Raw genomic sequence first — 24461 nt, forward strand, 5'->3', positions numbered from 1 at the left:
TTCAATGTATGGGGATACTGCATGGCATCTACATCAGCATATCACAAAGCATGATCGCTCATCAAATAAATCAATGATTAATGCAAACTGGTTTAGCAAAGCCCTTGAGACAGTAATTCCTTTAAAATGAGTGGACCTGACAAGGTCCCATTATCCAATATCTTAATTCGGCATCAGTGTTACATGGTGTCAGGGAGACTTTTGCCTAAGAGGAAGACATCAATTACATTAACTGACTTAAATATCACAATTTCAAATCATTTGTATTTGACGAGCCAAGTTACAGAAATTATGAAAAGAGAGAGTGTATGTAATATCTTCCAAATGGAACATTGGAACTATACTACGTGATATTTGCACTGTGTGGCCCATAGTTTTCCTCATCTCATAGTCAGCAACAACAACAAAAACTCCTGGCTTTGGTAATTATATGCAATACGCCTGTGTATCCATACCATGGCTCATGTCTTCTTTGTCTAAGCTTTGACAAGGGCTTTAGTAATTTAAATGAATGCATTACAATGGGTTTAGTGATGAAAGCTTTCCCCCGTGCTCATTTTCCATCCAGAAATGCACTTTCTTTCCAGGCAGCTAGGCAGCTGGCAATTTAGAAGAGGAGGGCATGCACATGGTAGAGCCTTCTCTTATCTTTTGAAATTGTGAATAAATGTCACATTGCAATTCCACAGTTGGGCATTAGTCAAAGATGACGAATGGGCACTGATACTCGTCATTTATTTTCATGGCTGTGGTAGTGGTGGTGTGTGACTGAGATTACAAAAGGGGTGGCATTAATCTCGGTGAGGCAGTCACTTTAGTGGGCCAGAACTACTGCAAGGTCAACATCATGGGACGCTCAAGCATGCAGGGGTTCAAGAAAGCACAAGCTGGGCTCTGATATAGGGGGGCAACCAGAAAATCATATCTACTATATTGAGTTCATGGTAAAGCACTTATAACTGTTATTTGAATGGCAAACTTGAGCAGGGCAATGTATTATTACATCTTGGAACTCTATTTGATTCTCTACACAGTTTAGAGAAGGGTAACTCATTTTCCTCTCCCTGTCATACTAACACATCTCTGGCTAAACATTTACTACGGTATCTTAGAACATCATCTATCTGACGGGTCATTGTCATGTTAAAATCGTTCCAATTTACCCTTCCCATGAGGTAGGTTGTCGTCTGAGATAATTTCTCTCTCTCTATTTCAAGCTAAACTAGGAAACCGCATCAGGCATTTGATGGAAACTTCTTTTAAAGTTTCTTTCTTCTCCTCCACTGACTCTGAGCACTTGAGTGAGCCACTTACATCACATAGAGTTCCCATCATAACTTCCCTCTCTTTCTTCTTCACTCAACTTCATATGCTTCATACTTCTCCTTGCACATAAAAGTGTGCTCGCTCTAGGTTTCTCCTCAGGAGCTACCAACGTATAACCCTTCCGAATCCACCAAACTGCTCTCAACATTTGGGGACTGTTATATTATTTCCAATTTCCTGTCACCCTACATTCCCTCATCCTCTGACACTGGGGTGTCAGATAAATTAGGAATGGAGGAATGGAGCCTTACAGAGACTTGACAGTCTTCTATCTCATCAGCTTGTTATTTCTGTGGCCACATTTTCATCGCTGTCTGGGATCACCGGTATAGGTCCATCAAATATTCCTGTGGACATTCTCAGTGACAGGGCGCCTTTCTGAGTAAGTGATAGAGTGGCTAAAGAGCAGATAACTGGCAGGCGGCATCAGCATCAATCTGTTGTTATTCTGACTGGGTGCCTGGGAAGCTGTGGGTGTAGTGGTGCTGAAGCAAGGGAGTTATTTTTTTCTCTTCATGTTGCTCTGTTCTCAATGTGTTCTCACACAATGACCTGATGTCTGTTTGGTTTTGTTAGAGTTTTTTTGTTGCAGTTTGATGGGTGGCTGTGTTAGTTTAGTTAGGCCTGTCTAAAAACATGAGTACTAATCCACATCATTCTAGTAAAAATCATTCTACTAGATGTGTCAAGAAGTGCCATAGGGAGACGAGTCATAGTTTTGGGACTATGTGAATGGAATATAATCATGTGTCCCTCTATACACATGCATGTTCATGCTAGTAACCGACACACAATTCGACAATGAAGCTTTCCTTGAAACATCCAAGTCGAATATGATGCACTATGCATTCAAGTTGCACACAGTATCTATTCTTAGACTACACCACTGTTGGTTCATCCTGGGGAATGGGGAATGTGTGTTACATAAACACCATTTTGGAATGTTGCTGAAATGACCAGATCGGTTTGGGATTGTCTGTTGTGTAAATGTTACCTCTGCAAATGTTTTACTTTTGCTGAGCACACTCCTGGTAGGCCATAATTGCCTGGAATACTCTGGAGAGCATGCCTTAATATTATATAGGAATGCCAGTGGAGCTGCCAAAGCTGGACAGAAACAGGGCAGCCAAAGTAACAGGTCATATACCAACTACAGCAGTACGATAAATCACATTAAGTACAAAATTGCATATGTTGCTATCTGTCAATATCAAAATGGTCTTCCAATTTTGGTAACATATCCCATAACAGCACATAATAGTTATCAACTGTATGGCAGACCTTTCATGTTATGACTGATAAGTCTGACAATTATCCACACGTCATGATGTTAACATGAAAGTGTTATGAAAGTGTCTAGCAATTATCCCCAATGCAATTACCTTTGGTCATTAGGATTTGGGGCTTGAGTACAATGCCAGTCTGAGCCTCATCACACATAGTCATTACTCAACTGCAGACCCTGATGAGACAGTGCTGTAAAGATGGATGTCTGCATATCAGCATACTGTAATATTGAGATGTCCACGTTTGTGCCTTAGCCTACCCTCTCCTGAAGGACAGCTTCTGAACTACTTTGTGAGCTAAATGACAGTGGAATTGTCCCCATTATAAACATATTAAAAGAACAGCTGCTGTTCATTAAGGGATACTTTGGGATTTTGGCAATGAATCCTTGTATCTACTTCCCCAGAGTCAGATAAACTAGTGGATGCCATTTTTATTTCTCTGTGTCCAGTATGAAGGAAGTTAGAGGTAGTTTTACGAGCCAATGCTAACTAGCGTTAGCGCAATGACTGGAAGTCTATGGGTATCTGCTAGAAACTACCTCTAACGTTCTTCATACTGGACACAGAGACATAAATATTGTATCCACTAGTTCAGCTGGGGCAGTAGATAAAGAGCGTCATTGCCAAAATCCCAAAGAAACCCTTTAACAGAAAGACAGCTGCTTGATGGGTTCTGGAGAGAAGATGGGACTCTACTGAGAGACAGCTGATAAAAGGTAAGATTGAACCAAACCTGATAAGATGGGAGATGAAAGCTGTTGAGCTGCTAATCTCCCAAAATGTGCTAAACTAGTTTATTATGGTGGGCATTTCTCTGGACTGCCAGTCAGTTGGTAGAGTTCCTCCTCAGATGTCAGAGGGAGATTTACACTCTAAGCTGTCATGCTGAGAAGCTGCAACTGAAGTCAAATAAAAACCACATGTGATCAAACCCACAGCACTTTTAATGGTGGACAACTTCATTAACAGTCAGTTAGGTCAGGCCAGAGAATCATCACTCGAGGCTGGTTTGAGTAGGTGTTAGACTGTTATATGATGCCTGTGTCCCAAATGGCACCCAATTCCTTATAAAGTGCACTACTTTTGGCCACATTACAGATGGTGTAATATCCCTGCATTATTCTACAGTACATTCTCCACATGATTTGAGATCCTGTTGTCTGTCTGAGGTATACCAGAGATACTGGATACAATTATGAGATGCTTGTGTCTCCACCATAACAATGAGATTCATTGTCCACAGAGCGGAACAGCGGGCTGTCAAACTGGTGGATACATCTTGTTATTTGAATACTTTTTTGAATATTCAATGAGGGGTGTTGACATCAACCGTCTGTATTCAATGGAGAGTGAGATGCTAGCCTCATGAATATGCATAGACTTCAACAGGGACAACTCCGATATAAAGTGTTTTATCTTTAAGGTTTCTGGGATGTCACGTGTTCTACTTATATCAGTACACTAGTAACAACCTAATCATCATGAAACTTCCATTAGATCAAATAAGCCTCACATGTCAAAATAGAAATATACATTTTTATCTTGACTAAATTCAACTCTCTCTTATTGCCCCCCATATAAAAACTCAGCTGAACAGTGAATGATCTGCTTAACGTGGACAGATTTTGGGCAGAGTAAAAACCCTCACGCTTCGCCTCTTCCTCTCTGGGTATACTGCCTTATGCGGTGTGAAAAGCGATTCACAAGCCAGCTGCAGCTGTCAGTGCTGGTGCATCCAGTCTAAGAGCCTCAACAGACAGAGGAGCACTCCATACCTGTTTGGAATAGAGGTTATTGATGCCCCAATGAGTCATACCTAGCTGTACAATTAACACTTAAGATACACTTTATTCTGAGGTCAAGTATTTCCAGGATATTGCTGAGAAACTAAGTAAGCATAATTAAATGTTGCCTGTATATGTTCACCAATTATTTTGTGTTTTCACACTGTGAATGAAGGTGCACACATGCATGCATTATAATGAAATACATAAGAGTGTAGTACACCACCCTGCCAATACACACACATGCCTGGTCGCACGCATGTGCACACACACACACACACACACACACACACACACACACACACACACACCACACACACACACACACACCCCTATCGACAGCCTCAGAACCTTGAAGTTATCCAGACATGCTAACTGAAACTGAATTAAGTGAGCTATCTGCCCTTACCCTCTGATGTTTCTTTTTGATGTGCTCCTCACTAGTCTGTCAGTTCATGTAAATGGCTGTTTTCACTTCAATTGCTTCATCACTAAAGACCCTCATTGTACACAGCATTTCTAAATACTTCTTACTGCCTCTTCTGAATTCCTCTCTTACATGTTATTGTCGGTCTTCTCCACCGCATCCTCCGTACATTCCATGCCTATCCGATGTATATGACAATAAAACATATTTTTTCCCCTCTCAATGTCTCTTATAAGACAACACAACAAAAGCCATCCCTTATGAGTGAAAATTCCGTCAGCCGGAAATAGCTCTCTTGACAGTCCCACAAAAAACATTCTTTAAAAGTAACTGAAAACAACATTTTCTATCAACTAGAAAATCTCAGGAGTGTTCCGCCCTACCTGTTTCACTTTCATTGAAATCTCATGGCTCCATCTCAAAGGCGCGTGACTCAGGTACAGAAACCACAGGCAGAGAGAGGAATGCAATGCACACGCTGCATTCAGGATGCTATAAAGAATGAACAAATCCAGAGCTCCAGTCACCCACGAGACCTAGGGATGTGCATTGTCCTCATTTGATCACCGCCACAAACAGGAAAAAATGTCCATTACAAGGAAATGTTTAAATATACAGAGGAAAAGAAGAGTATGACAGCACATGACTCTGGCAGTCTGCTCTCTCCCCCTCTTGCTCTTGGTTCTCCTCTTTCTCACTCTCTTTCTTTCTCGGTCCCCCCTCTCTCCTCTCTATTGCTCTATTTTTCTCTCTCTGTCCCTCTCTCTATCCCCCCCCCCCCCCCATCTCTCTCACACACACACACTCAGACTCTGCTGTGCTCTTGCACTCCCACTACTGTTGTGTAATCAATTGGGTTTGATGGAAAATACGTTTTTTTTTTTTTATCGCTTTGGTGCAATTTTCACAAGTATGTGGTACATTTTCACAACTCAGTTCAAACTGTAAACAGATCATCAAAAAGGTAGTTGACTAAGTACAACACACAAAACATAGTCATCTAGAAATACTGTACATGTTTCACATTGCCATACATGTTCATATGAAGTAATTGCCTTTCACAATGCAATGCTCACATTTCTTTTCATTTGACTCTCTTCTCTTTTGTTAAAGGCATTTTACTATTACTTAAGCCCACTGCCGTTAATTGATGATCACTTAAACGTTTGGTAAACCTAGAGATTTGACATGTCAACTGCTTTGTCTACTACAAACTTGGAGAACTACACTGAACACAAATATAAACTCAACATGTAACGTTTTGGTCCCATTGTAGCGGTCGTCGATGGTGGAAGAAGAAGAGGATATGGTATGTGTCCATATCTTTTAATAAAGAACTTGAGCACAGAACAAAAACAATAAACCGGCAACCGAAAACAGTTCTGGCTGGTGCAGACACAGAACAGAAAACAGAAAATAATCACCCACGAAACACAATAGAAAACAGGCTACCTAAATATGGTTCTCAATCAGGGACAACGATTTACAGCTGCCTCTGATTGAGAACCATACCAGGCCAAACACAGAAATAGAAAATCATAGAAAAACTAACATAGACAACCTACCCAACTCACGTCCTGACCATACTAAAACAAAGACATAACAAAATAACTAAGGTCAGAACGTGACACCCATATGTCAAATTTTCCATATACAAAAAAAAGCTTATTTTACATGTTAGTGAGCATTTCTCCTTTGCCAAGAGAATCCATTAAACAGCATGATCCTTACACAGGTGAACCTTGTACTGGGAACAATAAAAGGCCACTCTAAAATGTTCAGTTTTGTCACACAACACAATGACAACAATCACAGTTTCAACTGTGCCGGGCAGATGGCAGTCATGGCAATGTGTGGGTGGATGGTTTGCTGGTGTCAACGTTGTGAACAGAGTTCCCAATGGTGGTGGTGGGGTTATGGTATGGGTAGGCATAAGCTACGGACAACAAACACAATTGCATTATATCAATGACAATTTAAATGCACAGAGATACGGTGATGAGATCCTGAGGACCATTGTCGTGCCTTTCATTTCCCGGCCATAACCTCATGTTGCATGGCCCCATGTTACAAGGATCTGTACAGAATTCCTGGAAGCTGAACATTTTCCATTTCTTCCTTGGCCTGCATACTCACCAGTCACCCATTGAGCGTGTTTGGGATGTTCTGGATCGAAGTGTACGACAGCGTGTTCCAGTTCCCGCAACTTCGCACAGCGATTGAAGAGGAGTGGGACAACATTCCACCTGCCAAAGTCAAAAGCCTGATCACTTCTACGCAAAGGAGATGTGTCGCGCTGCATGAGGCAAATGGTGGTTACACCACATACTGACTGGTTTTCTGATCTGCGCACCTACCTTATATTTTTATTTAAAAAATCCCAATTTTCTCCCTAATTGGTAGTTACAGTCTTGTCCCATCGCTGCAACTCCCCTACAGACTCGTGAGAGGCGAAGGTCGAGAGCCGCACCAATGAGTCGGAGGAAACATTGTCCAGATGGCGACCGTAGTTAGCTTGCAGGTTCCTGGCCCACCACTTAGAGTTGATAGAGCACGATGGGACAAGGAAATCCCGGCCAAACCCTCCCCTAACCCGGACGACGCTAGGGCAATTGTGCGCAGCCTCATGGGTCTCCCGGTCATGGCCGGCTGTGACACGCCCTGGGATCGATCCCAGGTCTGTAGTGACGCCTCAAGCAATGCGATGCAGTGCCTTACACCACTGTGCCACTCGGGAGGCTCACCCTACCTTTTCTTTTAAGGTAAAAATGACCAATCCTGTTAAATCCATAGATAGGGCTTATTGAATTTATTTCAATAGACTGATTTTCTTAAATGGACTGTAACTCAGTAAAATATTTGAAATTGTTCCATGTTGCGTTTATATTTTTTGTTCAGTGTACCTAATGAAAAGGTATGTCTGTAAAGTAGAAACATAAAAGTATAATGTACAGTACCAGTCATAAATGTGTGTCCAAACTTTTGACTGGTGCTGCAGGTCAGACATGGCTTTTCCCCAGGTGCATGAACAATGAAGATATTTACTGCAATTCTGATGCAAACTAGTGCCTGCTAAACATTGTTTCTTTCATTTCTTTCACTTGATTACACTGTGAAAGATTATAACACCTTTTGATCACACCTGGAATAGATGTTATGGAAATGTGATGTTCACTCCTTTTTTATGAGTAGTGCCTAATGTGAAAACAGTGTGATGTATTGTAGTTAATAGTACTGGAGCATACTACATGTTTTGCTATTGGATTAAATGGTTTTTTTAAATGAGAAGATGTAATATCATTATGTTGTGTATTTGTGATTAAACCAATGTACTCATTATGTTTCACATTAAACAAATATTTTGGATCAAAGGTTGTGTGGTGAAAGATGTCTACAAACAAAATGAACGCACAATGAAAGGGTTTGAATGTAAGACTGTCTGCGTTACAAGTGTTACCTATTTGTACTAAGAGTATTTTTTTTATTCATCACATACTTGTGAAAATTGTACCAAAGCGAATAATAAAACTGTAATAGGACTCAATTTAACAAGAAAATCAATATGAGGCTGCTGCTACTGTACTGATTGGATTACATTACACCAATCAGACATTTGGCAGAGAAATTTGGCAACCCCCCACCCCCAAAAAACCTGCAGCATGTATACCATTGAGACCGCCCAAATTGATGCATATGAGCATCTAAAAAAATCTATTTAAAATGCAAAGGGTGTGAAGGGGACTGACTGGTACCATCCTTAGGAAATACTGTAGTCCTCCTTAGGGAAAATAGTCTTGAAATTCTTCACCATTTGATACAAAACAGAATGTAACTCCCCACTGTGTGCCTTCAGGTCATGTAGAAATTTAGACAAATATAACAATAAGCCCATGCAAACATTGATGCGTCTCACGTTCTTCATAATTGTTTACCCATGAACAAGCTAAAGGTGGCTGAAAACAGCAGGAGTAAAACACATTACTATGACTGTCTCCGGTTTGTTTTCGCTTGGTCTGACTTCCTCTGCTACCTCCATGAATACATTATGAATCAAAAGAAGGCACAGCAATCCATTTTCTAAATCCTGTTTCTCAAACTGAGTTTTTTAAAATAATTTGCCCTTTTTTGTCTCGACAAAGTACATTACTTTCCCCTGGAAGCTAAAACTACGAATGATATACTTCACTTGGGAAGAAGAATAGGGAAAGGACTTTAATGGGGGTATAGGCTACTGTGTATGTGTACTGTAGCATATGCCCATCTAAAAGCACTTCAATCAATGTCTTGTCTGGGTCATTATTTTTGTTCAAAAATCTAATACAGTAGAGTAACAGGATTTGACCTGAATCATTATTACATGAAACCTCTGAAAATAACCTTGAAGGAGTATTGAAGAGTTCTTCAGTTTATAATAGTATTAACAATAAAAAATAATAATACTTACAGCACTAAGACATTATGCAACTGTTAATATATTTAAGGCTACAGTATTTCCAGATATTTTATCAGAGAGTGAATTATCCATGTGGAAATGAAGTATTAAAAAGTAGGAACCCCAAGAGATACACAGATCCCCCCCCCCCCCCCCCCCAATTAACCTTATATCTCATACATTGAGTCAACATGCAACAATCATCTTCACAAGATAACTGAGACAATCAGATGTCAAGATTCAGCCCCTGCTTTCCATAATTATTCTTATTGAGCTAGTTAAAGTAGTTAAAAGAAGAATTCTGATTTTGTGCTCGTTATGCATTGGAAATGACAGTTTGCCAACAAGTGGACAAAATAAGTGGTTTTGTGGAGAAAGAGAAAGAAAGCACACACGTAATTAACATCTTGGAGGATTCATCAAAGAGGAACTTTTTATGATCTATCTATTTCAACATAGAGAAGGGAATTCCTCAGAAAATGCCATTTCAACTGCCTGAGTAAAACAGGTCTTTCTAGACCTCTGCTGGTGGTATAGTGTTGAGGAAAAAGAGATTTTCTTAAATAGCCACAATGAATGTCTTTGCACGGAATTAGGATGGCCAATAAAGGCCCCAGCATGTGAGCAAGGAACATAATATTGTGTAGTGGGGGGGGTATCGGTAGTTTAGCAGCCTGATGATGATGTCTTCATCCATGTTCTCACTTCCAGAGGTGTGGCTGCCTCTGGCCTGGGGGTTACTGCTGTATATGTGAATAACATAACAATGATTTAGTATGATGACATGTTGATTAGGGTCAACGTGTATGTCATGTTGCTCTCTGGGAGTAGAATAAATTCGCTGTGTGTGGATATTGGATATGTTGAGCCACACACTTACAAATCATCCATATTGTTTTTACCAGTACAATAAAAAAGGAATTACCGTAAATCTTTTTATGTCACCTTCAAGATGCGACAATAAACTGATTGTACAAAACATTAGGAACACCTTCTCTTTCCATGACATAGACTGGCCAGGTGAATCAAGGTGAAAGCTATGATCCCGTATTGATGTCACTTGTTAAATCCACGAATCAGTGTAGATGAAGGGGAGGAGATGGGTTAAAGAACGATTTTTAAACCTTGAGACAATTGAGACATGGATTGTGTACGTACGTGTGTCATTCAGAGGGTGAATAGGCAAGACAAAAGATTTAAGTTCCTTTGAATGGGGTATGGTAGTAAGTGCCAGGCACACAGGTTTGAGTGTGTCAAGAACTGCAACACTGCTGGGTTTTTCACACTCAACAGTTTCCTTTGTGTATCAAGAATGGTCCACCACTCAAAGGACATCCAGCCAACTTGACACAACTGTGGGAAGCATTAGAGCCAACATGGGTCAGCAATCCTGTGGAGCGCTTTTGACTCCTTGTAGTCCATGCACAGACTAATTGAGGCTGTTCTGAGGGCTTAAGAGGGTGCAACTTAATATTAGGAAGGTGTTCCTAATGTTTTGTACACTCAGTGTAGGTTCACAACCTATTTGCTTACTTCAACAAATAAAACACACGCTAAAACAATTAACTGTTTATCACTTGCCTACTCAAGGATTGTGTGTTTAGTATTATAACAATGTAGGAGATAAAAGGAAACATGTTCTTTGTTAATGTATGCATTTAGGTAGATCAACATAGGCCTACATTGAAATATGTTAAACATATTGTAGATGAACAAATCAAATAATGCTCTGAAACGGTCTGAGCTTACCCTGCTGACTTGCTGTAAAGTAAATGTATACATCCGACTGCTTAATGCAGTTTGTGTGTGGTTAAGTCGAAAGCTTGTATTTCTCCAGATAGTCTCATCCTCATGGTCTTCAACAAGAATTGCATTACAATAAAAGATGCCACTGCAGTTGACATTTAAAAATCACTTGACATTTAATTTGACAAGAATAGAAGGGGATGAAAACGTGTAGCTCCTCACTGATGCACAAGACAAACAAGTCCCATTGGTTGGGTCTTGTTTTCGATGGAAACAATTTGCCTATTGTGATTAGCAGTACCGTCAATTCGAGCTCGGTCATCAGAATCCAAGGATAAGAGTTTTTCACAATTGCATGCTTTTGAAGGTTTATTGTCTAATGGCCAAGTTTAGCACAATTGTGTAAGTGCAGCTGGCCTATGTGAGGATGGTTGAGAGGGACTCTTTTAAATATACTTTTTTTTAAAGACATTTTGTAGATTCTGGATATTCGGGCAAACTTTTTAGTTACATACAAACAGAGCAGTTCCTGAGGCACTTAGAGAGGGTTATCAAGTTTATTTTAATAAAACATTTCAAATGTTCTGTCTTCTAAATAAACAACAATAACAGCCACCACAAAATATGATTAAAACTGAACGGAAAGGCTTGATTTTATTCCCATTGTCTTTAAAAACAAATCTACCATAAAAGTAAGACATTAGTCTTTTCTGCTTGTCTTGTCCTCACAAGTACTCTCGGCTCTCCTCCACTTCCGCCACGGGAGGATCTGTTTTGTCTTTGTCTAATATCCCTGCTACAGTTTTAAAGGGTGGCCCCCACTCGCTGAAGTATTTGAAGTCTTCTCCTCCGTCTGCCATCCACGACTCGATGGAGCTTAGCGACTCGCCCACCGACCCATCCCCCTCGTAGGCATACGTGACCAGTGAGTCATACGGCGGAGCAGAGAAACCCAGGTGGTTCTCCTGGAGACGCTGGTGGATGTAGTCCCTGATGATGTCTGCGCTGCCCTCTGTGGTGGGGGATGACTCATTGATCTCAGTTTGGGCGGTGACCTCTGACCCTGTGCCCCTGCGGAGCATTTTTTCCTTGATGGCTTTGGTGTTCCTCAGAGTGCCCATGTCGAAGGCGTGGGTGTCCTCCTCGCCGCCCCCCTCATCATCGTAGTGGATCACGTTGTCCCGGATGTCCTCCTTGGATGACATCAACGTCTCCCTCTTCTTCTGCCGTCTCAGGCCGACATAGAGTGCAAAGATCGCTACAACATAAAAGAACCAAGCACACACACACAGTGTGTTATCTTTTACATACATAGATGTACTGCAGTGAAAATATACATTGACGTGCATTTCAAGAGCCTTTCAAGGTACTGTAGGAGGGTATGGGAAGAGAGACAGTGGGATGTCATGTGTTAGGAGCCATTAGCTAATTTCCTTATTTCTCCAGACATGCTATCTGTCACTATTGTAGTACTGAGACAGGATGAAAGGCTGTTTCACCTGGCTTTCATCTCCCTCTCCCTCCCCTTTTCCTCTTTCCCAATGGCAGACAGTAGAGACTACAGCACAGCAGCCTACTCCATACTAATGAAGTGCTCACTGTGTTATGCAACAGCAAGAGATACTTTAGTAGGAAAAAGTAGGGGGGAATGGCCAGACCAAGAAAAATGAGCTAAATCGACCTATAAGTATGATTATGATTATGGGACTGTTTCAAGGGCCATTTTTCAAATTGTGACATCAATTTAATGAAGTTACTGTACGTTAGGACTTCAGCTCCCCCTAGTGTAAAATGATACACTTTAACATTCTGATTAATTGCATTTACAGAGTTTATACTGTAGTTGGAAATAAATACTTGGGGTAATCATTATTACTCTCATTCTCAAGGTGTCAGATGAAAAGTTCAGAAATACTCTGCCTCTGCACCAGGATCGCAGTCTGAATGATAGACAGGACTTACCCAGGAGTATGACCATGCACAGTAAAATGGCCATCACTGCCCAGGTGCTGAGGCCCATTGGTAGGAAGACTGCCTCTGCCGTGCAGGACAGGAGTGACCCTTCAGTCACACAGGCACACACTCGGACAGTGAGGGTGCCGGTGCTGCTCTGGGCTGGATACCCATTGTCCTCCACCACCACAGGTATCACGTAGTACTCCTGGACCCGCCTCTGGAACCCTACACGCTTGGTCACTATCCCCGCCGTGTTGTCTGGAAACCAAATGACACAATCCTTAACCCTACATGTCTCAAATCAATCAATAAATCCATCCTGGAACCCTAGACATCTGGTCACTATTCCCGCAGTGTTGTCTGGAAACCAAATGACAACTATTAACCCAACATGGCTGAAACCCCACACGTCCATTAACGATTAACTCTAAATATCTGACTGAAATCCTATACGTCTGTCTGGTCACGATCCCCCCAGTGTTGTCTGAAAACCAAATGAGAGACCATCAGAGAGTGTTCACTTGTAATACAACTGAGAGTACATACATGCAGTACTTCCTTAGTTCTTATTTAATCCTCTTCGTTCCAGGAGGAATATAGGGGCCTGTACTAAAGATCTACAACGCTGCCGGTCTTGGGCTACATGCATTTGCTGATGTCTAAGCCCGACCTTTATCAAGCCCAATGTTTCTTCAGGGGAGATGTATAATTGTCACTTTTACCGCTTTTGGTTTTTGGCTTATTTGAAATAAGGTGAAGGTGTGTACTTAGAATGTACAACAGAAACCAAATAGAGCCAGCAGCACAATGCACGGCTCTGAGAAACAAACACAGGCCTGCCGTTTTTACGGCTATACAGAGATGAAGTGTCGAGATGTGCCCTGCCTCCTCTCCTCTCCAGCACCAGGATAGTGGTTGTGAACTGACTCTGTACAGCCTTCCCTCTGCCTGGATGGACAAAGATCTCACTTGACAAGTAGGAGCCATTAAAGCACACCTTGTGCCTGTTTTCTGCGATTGCCTTGAGCGCTGCTGTCCCTCTGAATCAAGCCAGATATTTATGCGTTATTGTGTTAGAAAAATACTAACAGAGGTTGGTGAGATGGTAAGGCTCTAGGGCAGGGGTGTCAAACTCATCTTGCCCCGGTGTGCCGCATTCGGACTTCAGTGAGGCCTTTCCTCTACATAAAATGAAAATAATTGTTCTCCATCCATCGTTCTGGGAATTTTCTATGTCTAGCTTTCATTCTGGTGATTATTAGCGAGCTGGGCACAATCTACAAATTGTTTGTTTCAATTGATTTTAGTCATTTTAAAGTATACTGACTTCATTTGATTTTTCACTCAAACCACACGCGGGCCTGATTGGACACCCTCGTGGGCCGGATGTTTGCACCCTGGTATCAGTGGCGTAGTGCAGTTTCGAAAAAAATAAAATGTCAAGCTATTTTACGCATTTTGCCATGAGGCTGAGAGAAAATATTGTTGTTTTAGAGATCATTTCCTAGGGGGGTGGGGGGCTTGTGGGGGCTGCAGTGCCTGACATCCCCTGGGTCGTGACAAAAACTCTAAACAATACCAATTGTTTGTGGATATTGTAGGGAGCTAGTATCAAGGAAAAAGATTTGGAGTGAGTCACTGGCACTGCATCATAATAGATAGTCCCTGTATAATATTATTGTATAAAGAAACTTTCTATAAAAATATCCTTATTGAACATGCCTCTCTCTCTCTCTCTCTCTCTCTCTCTCTCTCTCTCTCTCTCTTTCTTTTCCTGGAGGGAAAAAATGTGGCTTACTTCCAAAGTCTCGCACGGTGAAATTCCTGTTTCTGATTTCCCTAGGGGACTTGAAGAAGAACCTCTGTCCAACAGCAGGAAGATCCTTGTCCGTAGCACTGATGGTCTGAATTACCTGGCAAAGCACAAAGAGCTTTCAACTTTAGGCGTAGAACCAAGTAGAGAAACTATTTATCACAATTATTCTCTTTCATTCTCTCTCACACGCACCGGCACTCCACGCACGCACACAGTCTTTCTCACAGTGGAACTGTACTTGCCTGGCCTACTTCTGCATTTTCACAGACAAAAGTGTCAAAGGGAACGGCAAGCTCCGGAGGGAACTCGTTGACATCCAGCACATTGACTGTGACTGTGACCTTGTTGGATAGGAGAGGGTTGTCTGCAGGATCAAAGAAAACAGTAATCATACAACACATAATAAATACACCATGCACATAGTGGACCTCAGTGAGCATCACAAATGAGTGAGCATTGCAAAAGCCCTTTCTCTTATCATGTCTGAACTGCTTTTTAAAACAATCAGTATTGTGGTTTATTGGGCACATGTTAATTCTAGCTTGATAAAATATGCAACAGTGACACTCTCTGTTTGCATTTGGATTTGCATGCCTCATTCAATCAATATGAAATTGACAATGAAATAACACAACACTTAAAAGCCATAGATTTTTTTTTTTATTAATAGAAAAACAAATGGCAGCACAGACAAATTATAAGATATTAATAATATGTGTTGATAGTATTGGGTGATTTGCTTATCAGGCTAATTATTTTTTTCCAATTGAAAAGCTTCCCATATAAAAAGCCGCCCTTCCAGTGGAGAAATAGCATTAGTTCATACAGTATAATCTGTCAGTCTGCATTACTTTGAGTATAAGTCAATTCCACTAGATGGTGCCAAAAGAATGGAACATTGTGTGTGTGGGTGAACTACTGCAAACTCCATCCAAGTTATTTGCTCCAGAGAAGTCTTAGAGAATTGCTGATCTAGGAGCATGGCCCCCCTCTTGTTCATGATGATTTAAAAGGGAAAAAATGATCTTAGATCAACAGTTCTACTGTGAGAGGCTTTGTGAATACGGCCGCGGTGCACTCGGTTTGTATTCAGACCCCTTTTTCCACATTTTGTTACGTTACAGCCTTATTCCGAAATTTATTAAATTGTTGTTTTTCCTCATCAATCTATACATAACACCCCATAATGGCAAAGCAAAAACAGTTTTGAGAAATGTTTGAAAATGTATTAAAAGTAAAAAACTGAAATATCACATTAACATAAGTATTTAGACACTTTTCTCAGTACATTGTTGAAGCACCTTTGATAGAGATTACAGCCTAAAGTCTTCTTGGGTATGATGCTACAGATTTGGCACACCTGTATTTGGGGAGTTTCTCCCATTCTTCTCTGCAGATCCTCTCAAGCTCTGTCAGGTTGGATGGGGAGGTTGGATGCTGCACTGTAACGATTTCCTTCTTCCTCTGACGAGGAGTATGAAATATCGGACCAATGTGCAGCATGGTAAGTGTCCAAAATATATTTAAACTGAACACAGAATACAAAAGAACAAGAGAAATAAATGAAAACGGAAACAGTTCTGTATGGTAAAACACAAACACAGAAAACAACTACCCACAAATCATAGTGGATAACAGGCTGCCTAAGTATGGTTCTCAATCAGAGACAACGATAAACAGCTGCCTCTGATTGGGAGGCAAACTAAAATAGAAACATAAAACACAAGACCAAACTAAAATAGAAACTTAAAAAGGAACTAAGGCCAGGACGTGACAGTACCCCCGCAAAAGGTGCAGACTCCGGCCGCAAAACCTAACCTAACCAAAACCGGCTCCGGCTGCTCCTGACTGACGGGCGGCTCCGGCTGCTCCTGACTGACGGGCGGATCTGGAAGCTCTGGACAGGAGGGCGGCTCTGGCAGCTCCGGACAGGAGGGCGGCTCAGGCAGTTCCGGGCAGGAGGGTGGCTCTGGCAGCTCCGGACAGGAGGGAGAACCTGGAGGGAGGAGTCGGAGAGACAGCCTGGTGCGTGGGGCTGCCACTGCATCCACCAGGCTGGGGAGACCTACAGGAGGCCTGGTGCGTGGAGGAGGCACCGGAAGGACCGGGTTGTGGGGGAGCACTGGAGCCCTGGTGCGCAGCCTCGGCACCACTCCTCCAGGCTGGATGACCACTTTAGCCCGGACCCTCCAGAGTGCAGGCACAGGTTGAACTGGGCTGTGGGGGAGCACTGGAGCTCTGGTGCATACCACTTGCACCTCTTCCTTAGGCTCAATGCCCACATTCGCCCGGCACGTGCGGAGCGCAGGCATAGGGCGAACTGCACCTTCCCAGTGCCCCGGAGACACAGCACGCAGAGCCGGCGCAGGATACCCTGGGCCGAAATGTCGTAACGGAGACCAAACATGCTGGGCCGGCACAATCGCCCTGTCTGGATGCCCACTCTCGCATGACACTTGCGGGGGGCTGCGATGTAGCGCACCGGGCTATATATGCGCACTAGGGACACCGTGCGCTTCACCGCATAACACGGTGCCTGCCCGGTCACTCTCTCGCCACGGTAAGCACGGGGAGTTGGCTCAGGTCTCCTACCTGACTTTGCCAATCTTCCCGTGTGCCCTCCCCAACATTGCCTGTTGTGCTGCCTTACCTCATATCGCTGCCGCTCAGCTTTCGCTGCCTCCAGTTCTTCTTTAGGGCGGCGATATTCCCCAGCCTGTGCCCAGGGTCCCTTGCCGTCCAATATCTCCTCCCAAGTCTAGGAGTCCAGAACCCTCTGCTCCTGGTTACCACGCTGCTTGGTCCGTTGGTGGTGGTTAGTTCTGTAACGATTTCCTTCTTCCTCTGACGAGGAGTTTGAAATATCGGACCAATGCGCGGCGTGGTAAGTGTCCATAATATATTTATTAAACTGAACACAGAATACAAAAGAGCAAGATAAATAAATGAAAACCGAAACAGTTCTGTATGGTAAAACACAGGCACAGAAAACAACTACCCACAAATCATAATGGGAAAACAGGCTGCCTAAGTATGGTACTCAATCAGAGACAATGATAAACAGCTGCCTCTGATTGGGAACCATACCAGGCCAAACTCATAAATACAAAAACATAGAACACATAGAATGCCCACCCCAACTCACGCCCTGACCAAACTGAAATAGAGACATAAAAAAGGAACTAAGGTCAGGACGTGACATGCACAGCTATTTTCAGGTCTCTCCAGAGATGTTCGGTCGGGTTCAAGACTAGGTTCTGGCTGGGCCACTCAATTCAGAGACTTGTCCTGAAGTCACTCCTGTGTTGTCTTGGCTGTGTGTTTAGGGTAGTTGTCCTGTTAGAAGATGAACCTTCGCCCCAGTCTGAGATCCTGAGCACTCTGTAGCAAGTTTCCATCAAGGATACCTCTGTACTTTGCTCCGTTCATCTTTCCCTCGATCCTGACTAGTCTCCCAATCCCTGCCACTGATAAATATCCCCCAGCATGATGCTGCCACCACTAGGCTTAAGGATGATGCCAGGTTTCCTCCAGATGTGACGCTTGGCATTCAGGCTAAAGACTTTAATCTTGGTTTCATCAGACCAGAGAATCTTGTTTCTCATGGTCTGAGAGTCCTTTAGGTGCCTTTTGGCAAACTCCAAGTGGGCATTCGTATGCCTTTTACTGAGGACTGGCTTCCGTCTGGCCACTCTACCATAAAGGCCTGATTGGTGGAGTGCTGCAGAGATGGTTGTCCTTCTAGAAGGTTCTCCCAACTCCACAGAGGAACTCTAGAGCTCTGTCACAGTGAACATTCGGTTCTTGGTCACCTCCCTTAGCAAGGCCCTTCTCCCCCAATTGCTAAGTTTGGCCGGGCAGCCAGCCAGCTCTAGGAAGAGTCTTGATGGTTCCAAACTTCTCCCATTTAAGAATTATGGAGGCCACTGTGTTCTTGGGACCTTCAATGCTTCAGAAATCTTTTGGTACCCTTCCCCAGATCTGTGCCTCGACACAATCCTATCTCTGAGCACTACGGACAATTCCTTCAACCTCATGGCTTGGTTTATGCTCTGACATGAACTGTCAATTGTGAGACCTTCTATAGACAGGTGTGTGTCTTTCCAAATCAGGTTCAATCAATTGAATTTACCACAGGTGGACTCCAATCAAGTGTAGAAACATCTCAAGAATGATCAATGGAAACAGGATGCATCTGAGCTCAATTGCGTGTTTCATAGCAAAGGGTGTGTAGATTGACGAGAAATAATGAATATTTAAGACATTTTAGAATTAAGGCTGTAACGTAATGAAATGTGGGAAAGTCAAGGGGTCTAATTACTTTCCAAATGCATTGTATATTAACCAGAGGAGGCTGGTGGAAGGAGTTATAGGCGGACTGGCTCATTGTAATGGCTGGAATGGAATAAATTAATGTTACCAAACACATCAAGCACATGGAAACAACGTGTTTGACTCCATTCCATTCATTCCAGTCCAGCCATTACAGTGAGCCTGTCCTCCTATAGCTCCTCCAACCAGCCTCCTCTAATATTAATATATATTATATACATATTAACTCTTTGTCCCAATACTTACTAACTTTAGTGGCCACTACAGAGATATTGTGCTGCCTATTACTCTCTCTGTCCAACATCTCGTTGGTGGAGATGGTCCCTTCCACAGTATCAATGTCAAAGCAGCTGTCCACAGGCCTCTTCCACTCAATAGAGTACCTACAAAACATGCAGAAAACATATAATAAACATATACATATGATTCCCTCAACCTCACATGGCATCTCTCAATCAAGACTTATTTTTGCCATACCTTTTCTACGTAATAGATCTATAGCGATAGATCCATATTTTATTGGTCCCCAAGGAGAAATGTCAGAAAGACCAATCAAATAAAGACCAAGGCTATGACAGCAAACATTACACAGACGAATAATCATTTTCTTTTCATGTAGAGACTAAGGATTTGTCCCAAATATCATCATATTCCCTATCCCCAGGGCCTGGTCAAAGGAAGTGCCCTACATAGGGAATAGGATGTATTTTGGGATGCAGCCTGGTTGTGTTCTGATCAGCGTTTGAGTACCTTTAAGTGTTCCATATCCCAAAAGGACGATGACAAATGTAATGCTCTAAAATATTAAGCAGCCATCACGAAGACTGCCGTTCCAGCAAGGTGAATTACTTCCATTTGTAGTAAGCCATGACATATTCATAGACAACAAAAAACACACAGCTGGGCTACAAACTATTTGGATGGTCTTGTGCAAGACATGTCCTGCGTCTCACATTCCCGCTCTCAACACTAACAGAGTGGAAGTCAACTGTACTTGAAAAACATTTGAAAGATGACGATAAACAACAGGCCAAATGTGATAGTAGATCAGTGTTCATGTATACCTCTGAAGAGCAGAGCGACAGGTGGGTCTTAAGATGTCAGAGATAGGTGCCCAAATGTAAAGTAACTCAGCCCATGATGGACCCATTTCTCAACCCCAGCCGTGATGGAGCTCACCCTTAAGTAAACATACAGTAGGCAAATAACACTTATTAAATACAGTACCAGTCAAAAGTTTGGACACACCTACTCATTCAAGGGTTTTTCTTTATTTTGACTATATTCTACATTGTAGAATAATAGTGAAGACATTACACCTATGAAATAACACACATGGAATCATGTAGTAACCAACAATTGTTAAACAAATCAAAATATGTTTTATAACTGAGATACTTCAAAGTAGCCACACTTTTATGGTTACTACATAACTCCATATGTGTTATTTCATAGTTTTGATGTCTTCACTATTAGTCTACAATGTAGAAAATAGTCAAAACCAAGAAAAATCCTTGAATGAGTAGGTGTGTCCAAACTTTTGACTGGTACTGTATATATAATGTATAAATGTATGCATGATGACGAACCTAACTGCACTGCTGCTTGCGTCTAGGTCCTGTGCAGTAACTGATCCAATAATTGTGCCCACAGGAGTATCCTCATACACATCTATGGTGTAAGAGGTCTTAGTGAACACAGGGGGTTCGTTCACATCCAGCACATTGACCTTGACTGTGGTGGTGTCTTTGAAAGGGCCCAGGTGGAGGAACCGGGGGTCCAGGTGAGCGTTGGAGGCCTCCACTTTAAAGGTGTACGACCTTTTGTTTTCGTAGTCGAGATGCTGAAACATAATGAGTGAAGGAGTAATCAGCAAAGTGAAATGCATTTATTATTCAGAAATATCAATCAACATAGAATGATTGAATTAACACCTTCAAAAAAGCGAACATTTTACACGAACACTGAATATACTGTGCAATGGTCAAATACAAAGTTTAGGGGGACATACTTGTCTTGGTTCAGTTTGTTAACACCTCTGTTCGGTTTATGCTCAACAGAGACGGAAGTCAAGCACTTTGATATGGAAATGTCACCATTAACTGCACCAACCAAGATTGATTAATCTAAAATTAACCAAAAGGTTTGGTTTCCATGTGCTTTTTCCAAAAGAGATTCATGTTTTTCAGTGTCTCAGCTTTTAAGCCATTTGAGACATGAAAAGTGAGTGCTTAGGTTTTGAAAGATTTTCAGGAAGAGACTTTGAGAACAGCTTTCTAACCCTATGTTACAGTCTTACATTATCTCAGCTGGGTTCCTAGTTTGTGCTTACAGCCAAACAGTTCTCACTGTCAACACACACACACACAGCAGTCCCTGTCTGAGGCACATGCATGCAAACATCTGGTCATCTGTGAAAATGGCAGCCACCCTGCTGACTAGATAACAACCAGACAGACAACAGGAGTGGGCCGGTGATGCAGGAGCACAGGCACCACAGCATGTGTGCCATCCCATCCTAAAAGCACCGTTCAGTGTTACATGCAGGGAACATAATTCCTGCAACACTGCATAAATGTAAATTAGCAGGGAAAATATGAATGATCTGGAAATTGAACCCACCCTTTGTTAGTTTGGGCCTATATCCTGCTACTCTACCTTCCACCACAAATCCGCAACCTAGTGGAATGTCTTATCATCCGCACAGAGGTGTCAATTACAGTATTTGTGCGAGGAAGCTCCTGCTGTTTTCACTTGCCCTCCTGTGTGCCTGACGCACCTCCCTTGCCTCATCATCTAGGAGATCAATGGGATAGCAAAGTGCCTCAACCTACTACTTAAAATGAGAGGGGAGACTTCTTTTTAAATTCACTGATAATCCACATGGTAGTAATATACCAGAGCTCAGCTTGGAAAGAGATCATATTATCTCAAATCAATCAAAAGTGGTTGATAGTCTAACGTATAAAGGTTGGAACCTTCCAGATAATAACTACTGGAGTCTTGAAGCATATCTTAGATTAGGTTGCGCTTTCAGACCGAAACTAAATCCAGCAAACTGTCCAATGTAGAAAGACCCCGATATCTTGACACACAAATACATGTTGAGGGCATTCAAATCCCACAGGCAGTTTACCTACCATTTCACTATAATCTTTTATTTTGACGGAGCCGATTATCCCTTGAACCCATTATTCCAAATCCTCTTATCACACTGTGGCAAACGTTGGCTGAGCCCTCCCTAAGTCAGAGACGGGAGTAAAATAACATGTCTCAGCAATTTTCTATACTTTCCTCCAACACCTGGGCTTTCACAGTGGGTGGTCAGGTGCTGTTTTAGCAAATGTTCACAAGTCAGGTATATGGTTTGTCATTTTGGGCTACTTGTCAGGACCTTGTAGATGTCTCACAGTTAGAGGGTGGGAGCAATAGACAGAGCAATAAGACAGATGGCTGTGATACAAAGATCTACAAAACGATGGCCCTATAATAATTTCAATTTCAGAAGACAACGAAGCATTTACATATAATTCCCACTATGTATTTGCAAGAAAGTGCCGAATGCTTTGAAGTTTCATTGTCACACAAATGCAAGTGGCACTTCGGGAGACATCTATCTATCAAAGGACGTCCTCCAGAAACAGAAAGACACAGTATTTGCGACGTAACTCGCACAGCTGCAAGATACAGACCCCATCTGTGAACAAGTAATAATATCATCCCAGAACAAACGAGAGGTGCAGTCAAACCCAGTACAAAAGCTTTTTTTTTTCCCAACTATCCATTTATGTGAAGATAAGAGTTTGGAAGTCTGTGGGTTACTGAGAGAAGAGCTGCTGCAAAGACGATGTCTAAAGGGGTTCCTGCTTGTCACATCCCATCAGGAGGTGTGTTTTCTGATCCTAGCCTTGGAGGCATTTATTTATTCATGTCAGCTAAATCCAAAAACATTGCCCACTGGGCACACACTGGTTGAATCAACACTGTTTCCACATAATTTCAATGAAAGGACGTTGAACCAATGTGGAATAGACATTGACATGACGTCAGTGCCCAGTGGGTGGGCACTTTCCTGCAAAAAATATCACAAAACATTTTTAGACTTCCAGAAAATAGGGATCATCAAGTTCTCCATACTTCCTCCTGGTTAGGTTCTGAGGGTGGTTTGTAGCTGTGATAAGAGGAGGTATGCAGAAACAATCTATTAATATTCCAAGGCCCAAGTAGTCCATTATTTTAATTATCTATGTGAACTGCATTGCTCATGATCTATCATAACTGATCTGAAATTCTCATGGAAGGAAATTGAGAAACTGTCCCATAACCAAGAGCAATGGATATCATTTCTGGACCTACAGTATCCTCATCACAGAGAAAAAGGGTGCAAGTTAAATTAAGTGACTGGTGAAGGGTTGTGAATTCCTACTTTTCTAAGGACTATGATTCCCTCCTGACTGTGCCCGTTGTAGGTGATGTCAAACATGTTGCCTTCATCACCAGGAACTATAGAATATTCCACCTCTGCATTCTTCCCAGAGTCCAGGTCATGAGCTCTGACCTTCCCTACTGCTGAGCCCACAGACGATGATTCTGGGACCCTGAGGTGGAGAATACCTGCCAGAAAATAAAGACGGACAAGAAGGTTTAAAATACAACCTGTTATTGGCTGATTTTTGTATGTGTCAAGTCCCGGCGGTAGTGTTAAGTAAGGACAACAGACTCACATTATCCTCTGTGCAGTTATCTCTTCTCTGGTCATTTTAAACAATTGATTATGTATAGACAGTGCATAACCTCATTATAATTGATTTACACTGATTAACATGAATTAATCATTAGATTAAATTGCCTAGAGATATAAGGTGACATTCAGCACACACAATTTACACAGGCATTCAACTTTCATACTAGTTAGACTTACTAGATTTATTGGCTAACAGCAAACAAAACCGTTGTCATTTAAATGCAATGTGGCACACTTTTTGAAAACCTGGGGGGGTTGTCGTTGACGTCGCTGAGGGTGACGTTGATGGTGGTTGTTCCGGCTAGTCCCCCCAGCTGCCCGCCCATATCCTTGGCCTGAATAAGGACCTGGTACAGCTCCTTCATTTCACGGTCCATGTTGGGTAAAGCAGTCCTTATCACCCCTGTTCGAGGTCACAGAAACAAACAGGGAAGATGTAAGTGTGTGTGAGGGAGAGAAACAAGAGAGAGAGAGAGAGAGAGAGAGAGAGAGAGAGCGAGAGAGAGGCAGAGAGAGAGAGAGAGGGAACACAGGGGTAGAAAGAGAAATGAGTTGTGACTATAAGAGATCGTATCCACTTTGATGTTACTGGGGGGAATTAAGAAGAGG

General features: G+C 42.2%; 2 protein-coding genes across 2 annotated transcripts in view; both read right to left on the reverse strand.

Annotated features, from left to right (window-relative positions):
• The window catches only part of LOC110508701 (cadherin-18-like), an 80748-nt gene extending 75125 nt beyond the window's left edge, over window positions 1-5623 (reverse strand). The window contains exon 1 of the mRNA XM_021589429.3: window positions 5210-5623. The gene's annotated coding sequence lies outside the window, so the exon portion shown is untranslated. The remainder of the gene's footprint in view (window positions 1-5209) is intronic.
• A 5924-nt stretch (window positions 5624-11547) lies between these two features.
• The window catches only part of LOC110508702 (cadherin-12), a 30942-nt gene continuing 18028 nt past the window's right edge, over window positions 11548-24461 (reverse strand). The window contains exons 5-12 of the mRNA XM_021589430.3: window positions 24088-24255; window positions 23535-23722; window positions 20698-20951; window positions 19355-19491; window positions 15019-15140; window positions 14759-14873; window positions 12967-13218; window positions 11548-12262 (exon numbers count right to left, since the gene is read on the reverse strand). Of these exons, the coding sequence (XP_021445105.2) occupies window positions 11730-12262; window positions 12967-13218; window positions 14759-14873; window positions 15019-15140; window positions 19355-19491; window positions 20698-20951; window positions 23535-23722; window positions 24088-24255 (1769 nt within the window). The 3' untranslated portion in view covers window positions 11548-11729. The remainder of the gene's footprint in view (window positions 12263-12966; window positions 13219-14758; window positions 14874-15018; window positions 15141-19354; window positions 19492-20697; window positions 20952-23534; window positions 23723-24087; window positions 24256-24461) is intronic.

This window comes from Oncorhynchus mykiss, chromosome 28 (assembly GCF_057628025.1).
Source record: "Oncorhynchus mykiss isolate SJ-2025 chromosome 28, ASM5762802v1, whole genome shotgun sequence".
Classification (NCBI taxonomy): domain Eukaryota; kingdom Metazoa; phylum Chordata; class Actinopteri; order Salmoniformes; family Salmonidae; genus Oncorhynchus; species Oncorhynchus mykiss.